This window comes from Eptesicus fuscus, chromosome 25, assembly GCF_027574615.1.
Source record: "Eptesicus fuscus isolate TK198812 chromosome 25, DD_ASM_mEF_20220401, whole genome shotgun sequence".
Lineage (NCBI taxonomy): Eukaryota > Metazoa > Chordata > Mammalia > Chiroptera > Vespertilionidae > Eptesicus > Eptesicus fuscus.
Window position 1 is genome coordinate 12,806,604 of NC_072497.1, and position 12,435 is coordinate 12,819,038.

General features: G+C 60.1%; 1 protein-coding gene across 4 annotated transcripts in view; it reads right to left on the reverse strand.

Annotated features, from left to right (window-relative positions):
* The window catches only part of CYFIP1 (cytoplasmic FMR1 interacting protein 1), a 33,615-nt gene that overhangs the window by 8,501 nt on the left and 12,679 nt on the right, over positions 1 to 12,435 (reverse strand). For all 4 annotated transcript variants that reach the window (XM_054713249.1, XM_054713250.1, XM_054713251.1 and 1 more), the window contains 11 exons: positions 10,879 to 11,004; positions 10,144 to 10,310; positions 8,280 to 8,427; positions 7,017 to 7,170; positions 5,950 to 6,106; positions 4,738 to 4,834; positions 3,673 to 3,749; positions 3,460 to 3,568; positions 2,027 to 2,146; positions 1,148 to 1,347; positions 670 to 757 (listed from right to left, as the gene is read on the reverse strand). In XM_054713249.1, coding sequence (XP_054569224.1) covers positions 670 to 757; positions 1,148 to 1,347; positions 2,027 to 2,146; positions 3,460 to 3,568; positions 3,673 to 3,749; positions 4,738 to 4,834; positions 5,950 to 6,106; positions 7,017 to 7,170; positions 8,280 to 8,427; positions 10,144 to 10,310; positions 10,879 to 11,004 — 1,443 coding nt within the window. The remainder of the gene's footprint in view (positions 1 to 669; positions 758 to 1,147; positions 1,348 to 2,026; positions 2,147 to 3,459; positions 3,569 to 3,672; positions 3,750 to 4,737; positions 4,835 to 5,949; positions 6,107 to 7,016; positions 7,171 to 8,279; positions 8,428 to 10,143; positions 10,311 to 10,878; positions 11,005 to 12,435) is intronic.

The window sequence follows — 12,435 nt, forward strand, 5'->3', positions numbered from 1 at the left end:
GACTGCAGCAAAGACATTTAGAACAAGGCAGAGCCAGAAGAAGCAAAAGCAGAGCCGGGCGGGGCTGCCGCGGCTCCCGGAGGAGCCAGAGCGAAGGGGCCGGAGCGGCAGGTTCGGGGGGTCATCGGGGGCAGCGGACTGACATTTCCCTCAGACTCCGATGTTTCTCTCTCCCTCCCTCCCTCCCTCTCTTTCTAAAAATCAACCCATCCATAAAACAATAACATTTCATACCTGGCATGATAGAGTTAAACCATCGTAACTGAACTGATTTAAATTAAACTTCAAAATCTGCCAAAGTGTGACCTTAAAAATCATCACACACACACACACACACACACACAAAAATCATCACACACACACACACACACACACACACAAATCATCACATACACACACACACATCATCACACACACACACACACACACAAAAATCATCACACACACACACAAATCATCACACACACACACACACACAAATCATCACACACACACAAATCATCACACACACACACAAAAATCATCACACACACACACACACACACACACACAAATCATCACACACACACACACACACACACAAATCATCACACACACACACACACACACAAACAAATCATCACACACACACACACACACACACACAAATCATCACACACACAAGCCTACCTTGGACCCATGCAGATACTGGGGCTGTGCATTTGGCTGTTTGTCTCTTTGAAATTCCTGAGAAAACGGTAATACTGTCCGAACAAATCTGAATAAGAACAAGGAAAAAGAAAATGTAACCGTTTTTAAATATTCATCATTTTTCCACTTAAACATCAGTTAAATCTCCCTCCTCGTGAACTGAAGTAATAATCATAGAAAAACTCCAAGAAATCTTCTCCAGAACGTGCCCGAGACACAAACACCGCGACGGCCGGGAAACGTGCAGAGTTCAGAAACGAAGAGCGTCAGGGAGCCCAGGAGGCCTGGCCCGTGGGCGGCGAGGACCCCGACGAGGACGCCGACGAGGACCTGGTGGGGCCGGGCCCGTGGGCAGCGAGGACCCTGACGAGGACCCCGACGAGGACCCCGACGAGGACCCCGACGAGAACCCCGACGAGGACCGGGTGGGGCGCCGGGGCCGCCGGGCGGTGCTCACCGGTTGGTGGAGCCGTTGTAGCAGTAGTTGGGCAGGAAGTCGTAGTTGAGCTCCCAGAAGACGTGCAGGGTGATCCTCCCGTATGGCGCGGACACGTTGTGGTTGGCCTCCCGGAACATGGCGTCGAAGCTGTCCAGCGACAGGTACCTGCTCAGCAGCTGGTGTGTCATGCGGTTGATTTCCAAGAGGCCGTCCAGCTCCTGCGGGACACAGGACGGGAGGGAGGACGGGATGGGGCCCGGACAGCGGCATCCCCTCCCCACGGGGGCAGCGCCGTGGGGCGGCGGGACGGAGCTGGACACGGCGGGGTGCGGTCAGCGAGCCGGACCACGAATGCATGAGGCGGGGTCTGCCAGGCACCGGGAGTGGTTTCTCACACCCTCAGTGGCCTTTAACACGCCACTCCTGCCCGGCTGGTGTGGCTCAGTGGTTGAGCATCACCTATGAACCAGGAGGTCACGCAGGGTTCGATGCCCAGTCAGGGCACATGCCCGGGTTGTGGGCTTGATTCCCAGTGTGGGGAGTTGCAGGAGGCAGCTGATGGATGTTTCCCTCTGACATCTATGTTTCTCCTTCTCCCTCTCTCTCTAAAAATCAATAAAAACGTGTTTTAAAAATTTTACATGTTGGGTCCATGCTGTTGCTTTGCTTCTCCTTCTCCAGGGACCCTACGATACGTGTGTTGGACCTCCGTTGCCTATCTACCATATGAAATTCTCTCTGAAAGAATTCCCTGCTCAAAGAAGGCCAAGCTTAATTGGAGCCTATGTTTTGATTTCACTGGTTCAATGTATCGATAAGGTCGTAAATAAAGTCAGCTATAACCCCCGTGACCCGAATCCAACCCCCGCCCGGCCTGAGGGAAGGAAGGGCACGTACGACGATCGAGGTCAGGTCTTCACTTTCAAACCGTCCGATAGCCAGTTCCAGCGACTTGTACATGGCCACCGAGACGCGCTGGGTGATCAGGCGGTTGAGGTCGATGGACCTGCCCAGGAGCTGCGGGTGAGAGGGTGGAGAGAGTGAACGCTAAAACAAGCAAGAATATATGTACATGTCCCCTCCAGAAACTTACCCTAATATATAAAACCCCTGGGTCGTAACGACCAGTAACCACCGGAGGCTGAACTGGAAGTCAGTGCTGGCCCGCCCCCAAGCCAGCGGTTAGGGGCAATCAGGCAGGCAGAGGGGTTAGAGGTGATCAGGTAGGCAGACCAGTGGTTAGGGGAGATCAGATAGGCCGACAGCCCCTCGAAGGGCTGGCCCCGCCCCCAAGCCAGCGGTTAGGGGCAATCAGGCAGGCAGAGGGGTTAGGGGAGATCAGGTAGGCAGACCAGTGGTTAGGGGAGATCAGATAGGCCGACAGCCCCTCGAAGGGCTGGCCCCGCCCCCAAGCCAGCGGTTAGGGGCAATCAGGCAGGCAGACAGAGTGATTAGGGGAGATCAGGCAGGCAGGCCAGAGGTTAGGGGAGATCAGATAGGCCGACGGCCCCTCACCGGGCTGGCCCCGTCCCCAAGCAAGCGGTTAGGGGCAATCAGGCAGGCAGACAGTGATTAGGGGCAGTTAGGGGTGATCAGGTAGGTAGGTGAGTGGTTAGGGGAGATCAGGTAAGCAGACGGCCCCTCGCAGGGCTGGCCCCACCCCCCAGCAAAGAGGGAGGCCCAGGCCAGCCAAGCCATTGCACCCCAGCCTGTCGCCTGCAGAGGGAGGCCACCAGTGGCAGGGCAGGGGGGGCAGCGCTGCACAGATGGCAAGCAGTGGCCGTGGCAGTGGGGTGGGGCCAGCTGCCTGCAGCCCGGGGAAGGAAAGCCCCACTAGGCCCTGATCTCAGGCCAGGCCTGGGGACCCTACCCGCGGGGTCCCGGATTGTGAGAGGGTATAGGCCAGGCTGAGGGACCCCCCGGCTCTCACTTTCTCTCGCTCTAAAAATCATTAAAAAGATAACTTTTGAAAAAAAAGGAGCCTGGGCAGGGCAGGTGCACAGCGCTGCACGTCTCCCCTCGTGCTGCAGGGAAGCACGCCATATGGACTCGCCACACGGACTCGCCACACGGACTCCTACTAAAATCCTCCAACAGGAACCGTCTGCCTTTGAACTCTCAGCACCTCATGAGGCAGTTTCCAGCCACTCGCCACACAGACTCCTACTAAAATCCTCCAACAGGAACCGTGTGCCTTTGAACTCTCAGCACCTCATGAGGCAGTTTCCAGCCACTCGCCACACGGACTCCTGCTAACATCCCGCGAACGCTAAGGAAACATCGCTACTTCAGAGGCGGGTCCGGGCGCGCCACGCCGGGCAAGGCCTCACCTGCACGTGCCTCTGTTTGAGCAGCGTCTCGTAGCGGTTGGAGGGCGGGAGGTGGATCGTGGCCCCCTGGTTCTTGCATTCGGATCTCAGCCGTTTGTCCAGCAGCAAGCTAGAACGGAAGGAAGGGAGGACGCTGCTCACCTGCTCCGAGTTGTCATGCGAACATCGGATCAAGCTACTCAAGGTTCCGTCCCCAAACCACAAAACACCTACCTCCCGGCCATGACCTTGTAATACGCAAATATCTGGTCAGCCAACTTGTAAACAAACTGGTCAAAGCACAGATTCACCTGAAGAAGAAGAAAGCAGACACTGCATTTTGATTCCCTAAGCTGAGATCAGATAACGCTCTCGATAAAGAAAACGTGCTATCTTCAGGGTGGGGCAAAAGTAGGTTTACAGCTGTGAATGCACGAAACACAGGATTTATTGTTTTGTTGAATTTATTGGAGTGACGCTTGTGAGTAAAATTATAGAGGTTTCAGATGTATCGTCTATAACACATCATCTGCCCATTGCATTGTGGTCACCACCCCAAGTCAAGTCTCCTTCCATCACCATTTACCCCCCTTTTCCCTCTTCTGCCTGCTCCCACCCCCTTTCTCTCTGGTCCTCGTCCTAGCGTTGTCTGTGCAGAGTTCATTCTGGTATTATTATTCTTTGTTCATTGTTGTATTATTTTCCACATGACAACAGTAGACCTACTTCTGCCACACCCTGTATGTATAATGAAATATTATTCAGCCAGAAAAATAAAAAAATCTTGCCTTTTGTGCAACATGGACGGATGTTGAAGGCGTTATGCTAAGTGCAATACACTGGGCAGAGACAAGTGCTGTACGGTCTCACTTACAGGTGTGATTTTAACAAAACAACGAACTCAAATGCAGAAAAGAGAGTGGGGGTGGCCAGAGGCACAGGGTGAAGGGAGTCAGAAGGTTTGACCTTCCAGCTTTAACATAAGTGAGGCCAATAAGGCCAGGGGATGCACGTGACGCAACTGTGAAGGCAACCAGCACAGGCTCCTGGGAGGAAGAGGCACACGAGGGGCTGTCCCTGTGCTTGTAGCTCTTGTCAGAGCCGCCACCACGGGCGGGCGAGCCGCCGGGAGAACTGGCTCACCCCCTCCAGCTCCTGGTCACGGAGCAGCCGCAGAGAGGCGTGCGGACAGAACGGCTGCCCCAAACTCTCTTTCCCTCCCGAGCTGGAGGGGAGGCTTGCTGCCTGCAGCCCTCAGCCAAGGGCCTGGCAGAGCCGGTTTCCGGGGTGGGCGCTCACCTCGGCCTCGATCTCGTCGTAGAGAAACTGCTTGTTGAACCTGGTGAGGGCGTAGTGGGCGCTGTCGTTGTAAAGGTCCAGGGAGTAGAGGACATACCTGCGGAGGGAGCGGTCAGCCAGCCCCGCACACGCAGCTCCCGAGCCCGAGCACTACCCGCTCCGCTCTCCTCTCCTCTCCTCCCCCGGGGAAAACCGATCCCGTCAAGTGCCAGGCTCGGCTCCTGCGAGGCCGAGGGCACAGCCTGGGCAGCGAACCCCCCGTGGGCTGGGCACCAGACCCAGGCCACGCCCGAGTCACGGGCCTCCGGCAACTGGACCTTCTCCCTTATCCTGTTTCAAAGGTTTTTGCCAAAAGGATGCAGCATCCTACCCTACAGAATAACAACCTAATACGCAAATCGACCAAACGGCAAAATGACCAGTCGCTATGATGTGCACTGACCACCTGGGGGGGCAGACACTCAACGCAGGAGCTGCCCCCAGCCCGCGGCGGTGGCGGGGGGTGGGGCTGGCGAGCAGGTGGTGCCCGGCCGCCGCCAGGCCGCCAGCCAAGGAGGGTGCCAGCGGGGACCCCATCACCCTGCCGGTCACCCCACAGAGGGAGGCGATGGGTGGCGGGGGCCGGGGCGGTGAGTGGGCAGCATCAGGCCAGCCAGGGCGGGTGTGAGCCGGGGCTGATCCCCCCACTGGTTGCCCCACCGATCGGCCCTGATCGCCGGCCAGGCCTAGGGACCCTACCTGGGCACGAATTTGTGCACTTGGGTCTCTAAGTTTTTTTAATAAGCACAACAATGAGGACTTTTTTATTTTTAGCAGTATACTATTTTTGCCTGGCTGGCATGACTCAGTGGCTGAGTGTTGACCTATGAACCAGGAAGTCACAGTTCGATTCCGGTTCGGGCACATGCCCAGGTCGCGGGCTGGATACCCAGTGGGGGCTGTGCGGGAGGCATCTGATCGATGATTCTCTCCCATCATGGATGTTTCTCTCTGTCACTCCCTCTCCCAACTTCTCTGAAATCGATAAAAACATTTTTTTAAAAAAAGGCAAGAAACCTGTCCCTTGGACGACTCTCTCGTCTCTCCCCTCGAATCGCGGCGTCAAATTAAGCAATGAGAGCAGCCAGGCCGCCTCGACCTCTCCCCTCCCCAAAGCCAACGAAGAGCCCCCGTCACCACGAGCAAAGAGCCAGCAGGGCCCCGGACACTCACTCCATCATGGACGCCTCCTTGGTCTCCAGGATGTGGTCGGTCAGGATCCAGGGCATGGACATCTCGATGGGGAACTGGATGCGCCGGCCCATGGTGAGCTCCAGGAAGAACTCGCGGAACCACAGCTGCGAGAGGTCGCAGCACTGCTGCAGGGTCTCTGGGGGGCGCACACGGCGGTGGGTCAGTCTCCGCAAACGGCACAGACGCACCGGCAAAAAGTAGACAGACGGACGGACAGGGCGAGGGCCGTGCACCAGGCGCCAGCTCCGTCGCCATCAGCCCGGAGCCATGCGGGGTGGTGAGCGGACAGGGTCCCGGGGCACCTAACACTAGGGACGGGCGACTGACCGCAGCCAAGCCACCTGGACTGTGCCCGTCTCACCCCGGGAAGAACAGAGGCGGCGTCTGGGCTGCGGGTCCGACAGGGACATCGGTGCCTCTCGTGGGCCCTGTCGACCCTGGAGCCTCGGGGGCGGGAGGAAATGTGCTCATGAAAAGGAGCAGGGAGACCAGGATGGGGACCAGGCGCAGCATCTCGTGCCCGCTCCGTGTGCGTCTGTCTAGCACAAAAGGACCGCTTTCTACGCTCCTGCCCTGTGACGGAGCGAGAAGCAAAAAGCTCGCCACTCACTGCAAACCTGCAGCTCCCAGCCACGACGGGCCTCCCGCTCGGAGCACACGGCCGTGACGGGATACCCAAGGGCATCCCCCAGCAGCCTGGTCCCGGGGACCTGTCAGCCCGGGGCCGCGGCCTGAGCCGGGGACCTGCTCGCGGCACAGGTGGCCGCCGAGGGGACGTGCGCCTGGTTGTCAGACCCTGAGTGGCGAAGGGCCAGCTCCGGCCCCACGGCCCTCACCCTTCCCAAGGCCATGCCTCTCGGAGGGAGCACCGGCCGGCCATGCGTTTACAGCAACAGGTGCAGGCGGCTACGGGGTCACCACGCGTCACCACCCGGTGCGGGTGCGGGAGGGGACCTCGGCGGGGACGGTCAGCAGGCGGAAGCGCTCCGGACGGTGTTAGCGGTGTTAGAGCATGCTGGGCCGGGCGTGGTCAGCAGGTCTCTTACCGCTGAAATTTATCAAGTGGGTGTAGAAGAAGGACTCGCGGTGGAATTTTTCTATGTCCAATATGGTGGGCCCCTCAAGGCTACTCCTCAGGGTTTTCTTGGAGCCACTTTTGTCTGCAATGAGGGACTCTAGCATGGTTCTCACCATGTAAAGCTGCGGTATCCGGGGACACGTTTGCGGGAGAAAACACACAGGAGCATTAGTCGCACCAGACGCTGCTCGGCCCCGGGGGGCTGCTCCGAGGCCCTGACCTGAGCCGGGCTCCCCCGGCTCCGCTAAGGGGTCCGGCGCCCGACCACGTGGCCGCGTGGCTGCTGCCCGGGAGGAAGGACTGCGAGGGAGGCACCTCGCCTCCGGGCCCTGAACGTCAGAAGGTAAACGAACGGTGTCTTACCCCCGAAGGTTAAGAGAGGCGGATAGGTGTAGGACTGCCTCAGAAACGCGTTAACCACATGCACCAGCCTCTCCATGCCCAGAGACTTGAGCTGCCGCAGCAGCTCAGCGGAGCTCAAGGACTCTGCCATGGTGCGCACCAGGTACAGCTAGACACGGACAGACACGGGAGAGGCGGAGAGAGCGTTAGTCACACGACACGCGGAGCGGGGACACACACAGGGGACGTAGGGCGTACGCCGCGGGCGGGCCCCGGACGGGGCTTCCTCCCAGATACGGGCGGAGTGTCCCCTTCACAGCCAGCAACGTGCTTTGCTGGGGATCCTGGTGACCGGCAGGCAGGGCCGGGCCCCCGTGGGAGGAGAAAGCAGAGGGCGGAGGGGCAGGTGTGAGTCAGAAGAAAGCTGCTTTTTGGGGGGAGGCACGAACGAGAGAAACAACTTGAGGGGTGGTGACTCAAGTCCGGGACACACAAAAGCTGCGTTTTTAAGTCTCTCCAAGTTGTCGCTTCAGGAATGACACTCTGCAGCACAACACGAAAGTCGTACCCATGCCCCGAAACAGCCACCGAGAGACAGGTGAACAGACACAGATGGTCACCCACACTTTGGACTCGGGCGTTGGGCCGTCAGATTAAGGTCTGCATGCACGTGGGCGAACCGGGCAGCCCCCACGCGGTCCCGGCCAGCACTCGGACCCACGCGGGCCGCGGACAGAGGGGCCGGAGAGACCCAGGCGAGACGGGATGTGCCCCAGAGTAGAGGGGACCCCGTTTCACCCCTGGCTGCGCTTCCCGACCCCCCCCCCCCCCCCCGCGCAGGGTTGGCCCTCTTGTGGGACGGCAGAGGCGGAGGACAAGGGGCGAGAACCTGCGTGCTGGAGGGTCCCACGGCGCGGCGGGGCACTTTAATGTCGAAGCCGCTCTTGGGGTCCTTCTCGCCCCGCAGGGCCGGGTCGTTGAAGGGCTCGTGCCCCGTCTCCCAGTCGCACACGGTCTTCCTGACGGCCTGCAGGACACTGAAAACGGCGGGGCGCTGAGCCGCGGGGACACCGACAATCACTGCGTCTCACCTGACGCTCACCCAGCTCCACAGGAAACTTTAAAAACAGACGGCTGCCCGGCTGCAGAGGCTCTGTGTTTGAGTGTCGACCCATGAACCCGGAGGTCACGGCTCTATTCCCGGTCAGGGCACGTGCCCAGGTTGTGGGCTCCATCCCCAGTGTGGGGCGTACAGGAGGCAGCCAATGAATGTTTCTCTCTCTCCCCCCCTTCTTCTCTCTCTAATACCAATAATATATATATATATACACACACACATACATATATATCCTAATATATAAAAAGCCAGGTGCCACCACAACCTAAACGACTGGATGGACGACCGAACAGCCGGCTAGGGAGCTGAGGGAGGGAGCTGTGGGCCCCGGCCGGCCAGGGCACAGCGGCACTCTGGGTCTCGTGTGATCGGGGGCACGGTCGGCCTTCAAACGGACCCTGACAGGAGGGAGGAGGGGGCCCCATTCCTTGCAGAATTGGCCGTTGGTCAGCTTGCTGTCAGTGTCAGCCAGCCAGGAATCCCATTCACCTGCATCCCAGACCCAACCTCGGGAGGGCATTGGGGGCAATCAGGCAGGCGAGTGGTTAGGAGCCAGCAGTCTCCGACTGTGAGAGGGATGTTCCAGATTGGAGAAGGTGCAGGCTGGCCTGAGGGACTCCCTCCAGTGCACGGATTTCGTGCACCAGGCCTCTAGTATATCTATAAAACCCTAATGTGCAAATAGATCGAACGGCGGAACAACCAGTCACTATGACGTGCGCTGACCGCCAGGGGGCGCGCGCGGAACATAGCGGGCGTTGGCCGCGGCAGGGTGGTGGAGCAGGTGAGTGGGGTGCGAGACCAACCGTCATCAAGACGAGACTCGGGTGGTTACTGAAAATCCTTTGCTGCTGCGCGCCCGGTCCTGCCGGCCGCTCGCACCCGCTGCCGGCACCGGCCGTCGCTCTGGGCCGTCAGTGGCTGCGAGTGGGGCCGGCGCGGCAGCGCGTGGGGCTGCTGGCAGACGGGACTGGCTAGGGGCTGGGCAGGGGCGCGGAGGACGGGGCGAGACCTGCTCCTGTGCCCCCTGCAGCCTCGCGGCCCAGTTCCTTTAATGGCGCACGAATTCATGCACTGGGCCCTCGTCTGTAATAATAAAATCGTAACACGCAAATCAACCAAACAGCCGACCAGCAGAACGACCATCCAGACGACCACACTGCGACACGCACTGGCACCAGGTCCGTCAGGGCGGGCGCGATGAGGTTGGTCGGGGGGCCGACATCATCCCACGATCGCCCAGCAGAGGGAGGCCGGGCCACTCTCTGAGGGGCGATCAATACGGGGGGAGAGGGGGCCCTCCTCAATTGATCAGCCCACAGAGGGAGGCCCGGGCCACCGGCTGGCGGGTCGATCGATGTAGGGGGAGCTCTGCAATCGCTCCAAAGAGGGCGTCCCAGGCCACCCTCTGCGGGGTGACCAATCAGGGGGCTCCGTGGAACTGGGGGCGTGTGACGGCAGACGCGGGCAGCGCCAGGCCAAGGCGGGGGCGGGCGGGGACGGGGCTGCGAAGGCCTACCCTTGCATGAGTTTCGTGCACCAGGCCTCTAGTGCGTACATAAAGGAAGTTACGACTGCACGGCCACGTACACCTACACCGACCCTCCGACCCAGGCCCCGAGCGCAGGGCGCTGACCTCTGGATGACGTTCTTCTTCTTCTTGATGGCCTGCCGCAGCGGCTCCCGCAGCGTCACCTGGGAGAAGTCCTGCAGGGCGGCGTAGACCGTGTGCCGGATGGCATGGTTGAACACGCTCTCCATCCTGCCCATCAGCACCTGCAGGCCCTTGATCATGGCGATCACCTGCGGGGACACCAGGCTCGGGGGGTGACTGACAGGGGGTGACTGACGGGAGGTGCACACGCCGGCCTCCCCCCACCACCTGCGCTCCTGCTCGGGTTTGTTTCATGAATGTGTTGCCTTTTTAAATAGAAGAGAAATTTTTATTAAAAAAAAACACAAGAAGCAAATCCTGCCCTGGCCAGTGTGGCTCAGTTGTTTGGGACACTATCCCATACACAAGATCGTGGGTTCGATTCCTGCTCAGGACTGATGATTCCTGGTCGATGTTTCTCTCTCTCTCTCCCTTTTCCCTTCCTCTCTCTCAGTCAATAGAAACAATTTTTTTTTTTTTAAATAGGAAACTGTAAGTGAAATGAACGTGTGTTCACCAAGACGCCCGAGGACAGAGGGCGCCCAGGTGCCCACCACCCCAGGCACCTGGCAGAGCCTGGGAACTGGGCTCTCAGGGGGGCAGAGGGCGGGACTCCTGGCTCTCAGGTGCCAGGTTGCTGCTTGTCCCCCTCGATCTGCTCACGGGAGCCCACGGGAGCCCAGGGGCGACGGAGGCAGAGACCACAGACAGACGCACCTCCACGAGGGCGAACTTCTCCTCGCTGGTGTAGTTGTAGCGCGTGGCGCGCTCATACTCCTCGGCGTTGTCGGGGCAGTCCTTGTTGGAGTACTTGTCCGTCGGGTGCACGAGTTTCCAGGAATACTAGTCAGAGAGACAGGGGATAAACAGACTGTACGTGCTCCGATACCGGTCATGTAGGAGGCAGACAGACACGGGCCGTGGGAAGGACAGGCAGACAGACACGGGCCGTGGGAAGGACAGGCACACAGACACGGGCCGTGGGAAGGACAGGCAGACAGACACGGCAGAGGGAAGGACAGGCAGACAGACACGGGCCGTGGGAAGGACAGGCACACAGACACGGGCCGTGGGAAGGACAGGCAGACAGACACGGGCCGTGGGAAGGACAGGCAGACAGACACGGGCCGTGGGAAGGACAGGCAGACAGACACGGGCCGTGGGAAGGACAGGCAGACAGACACGGGCCGTGGGAAGGACAGGCAGACAGACACGGGCCGTGGGAAGGACAGGCACACAGACACGGGCCGTGGGAAGGACAGGCAGACAGACACGGCCGTGGGAAGGACAGGCAGACAGACACGGGCCGTGGGAAGGACAGGCACACAGACACGGGCCGTGGGAAGGACAGGCACACAGACACGGGCCGTGGGAAGGACAGGCACACAGACACGGGCCGTGGGAAGGACAGGCACACAGACACGGGCCGTGGGAAGGACAGGCACACAGACACGGCAGTGGGAAGGACAGGCACACAGACACGGGCCTTGGGAAGGACAGGCACACAGACACGGGCCGTGGGAAGGACAGGCAGACAGACACGGGCCGTGGGAAGGACAGGCAGACAGACACGGGCCGTGGGAAGGACAGGCAGACAGACACGGGCCGTGGGAAGGACAGGCAGACAGACACGGGCCGTGGGAAGGACAGGCAGACAGACACGGGCCGTGGGAAGGACAGGCACACAGACACGGCAGTGGGAAGGACAGGCAGACAGACACGGCAGTGGGAAGGACAGGCAGACAGACACGGGCAGTGGGAAGGACAGGCAGACAGACACGGGCCGTGGGAAGGACAGGCAGACGGACACGGGCCGTGGGAAGGACAGGCAGACAGACACGGCCGAGGGAAGGACAGGCAGACGGACACGGGCCGTGGGAAGGACAGGCACACAGACACGGGCCGTGGGAAGGACAGGCACACAGACACGGGCCGTGGGAAGGACAGGCACACAGACACGGCAGTGGGAAGGACAGGCAGACGGACACGGGCCGTGGGAAGGACAGGCAGACAGACACGGGCCGTGGGAAGGACAGGCACACAGACACGGGCCGTGGGAAGGACAGGCAGACGGACACGGGCCGTGGGAAGGACAGGCAGACAGACACGGGCCGTGGGAAGGACAGGCAGACAGACACGGGCCGTGGGAAGGACAGGCACACAGACACGGCCGTGGGAAGGACAGGCAGACAGACACGGGCCGTGGGAAGGACAGACACGGGCCGTGGGAAGGACAGGCAGACAGACACGGGCCGTGGGAAGGACAGGCACACA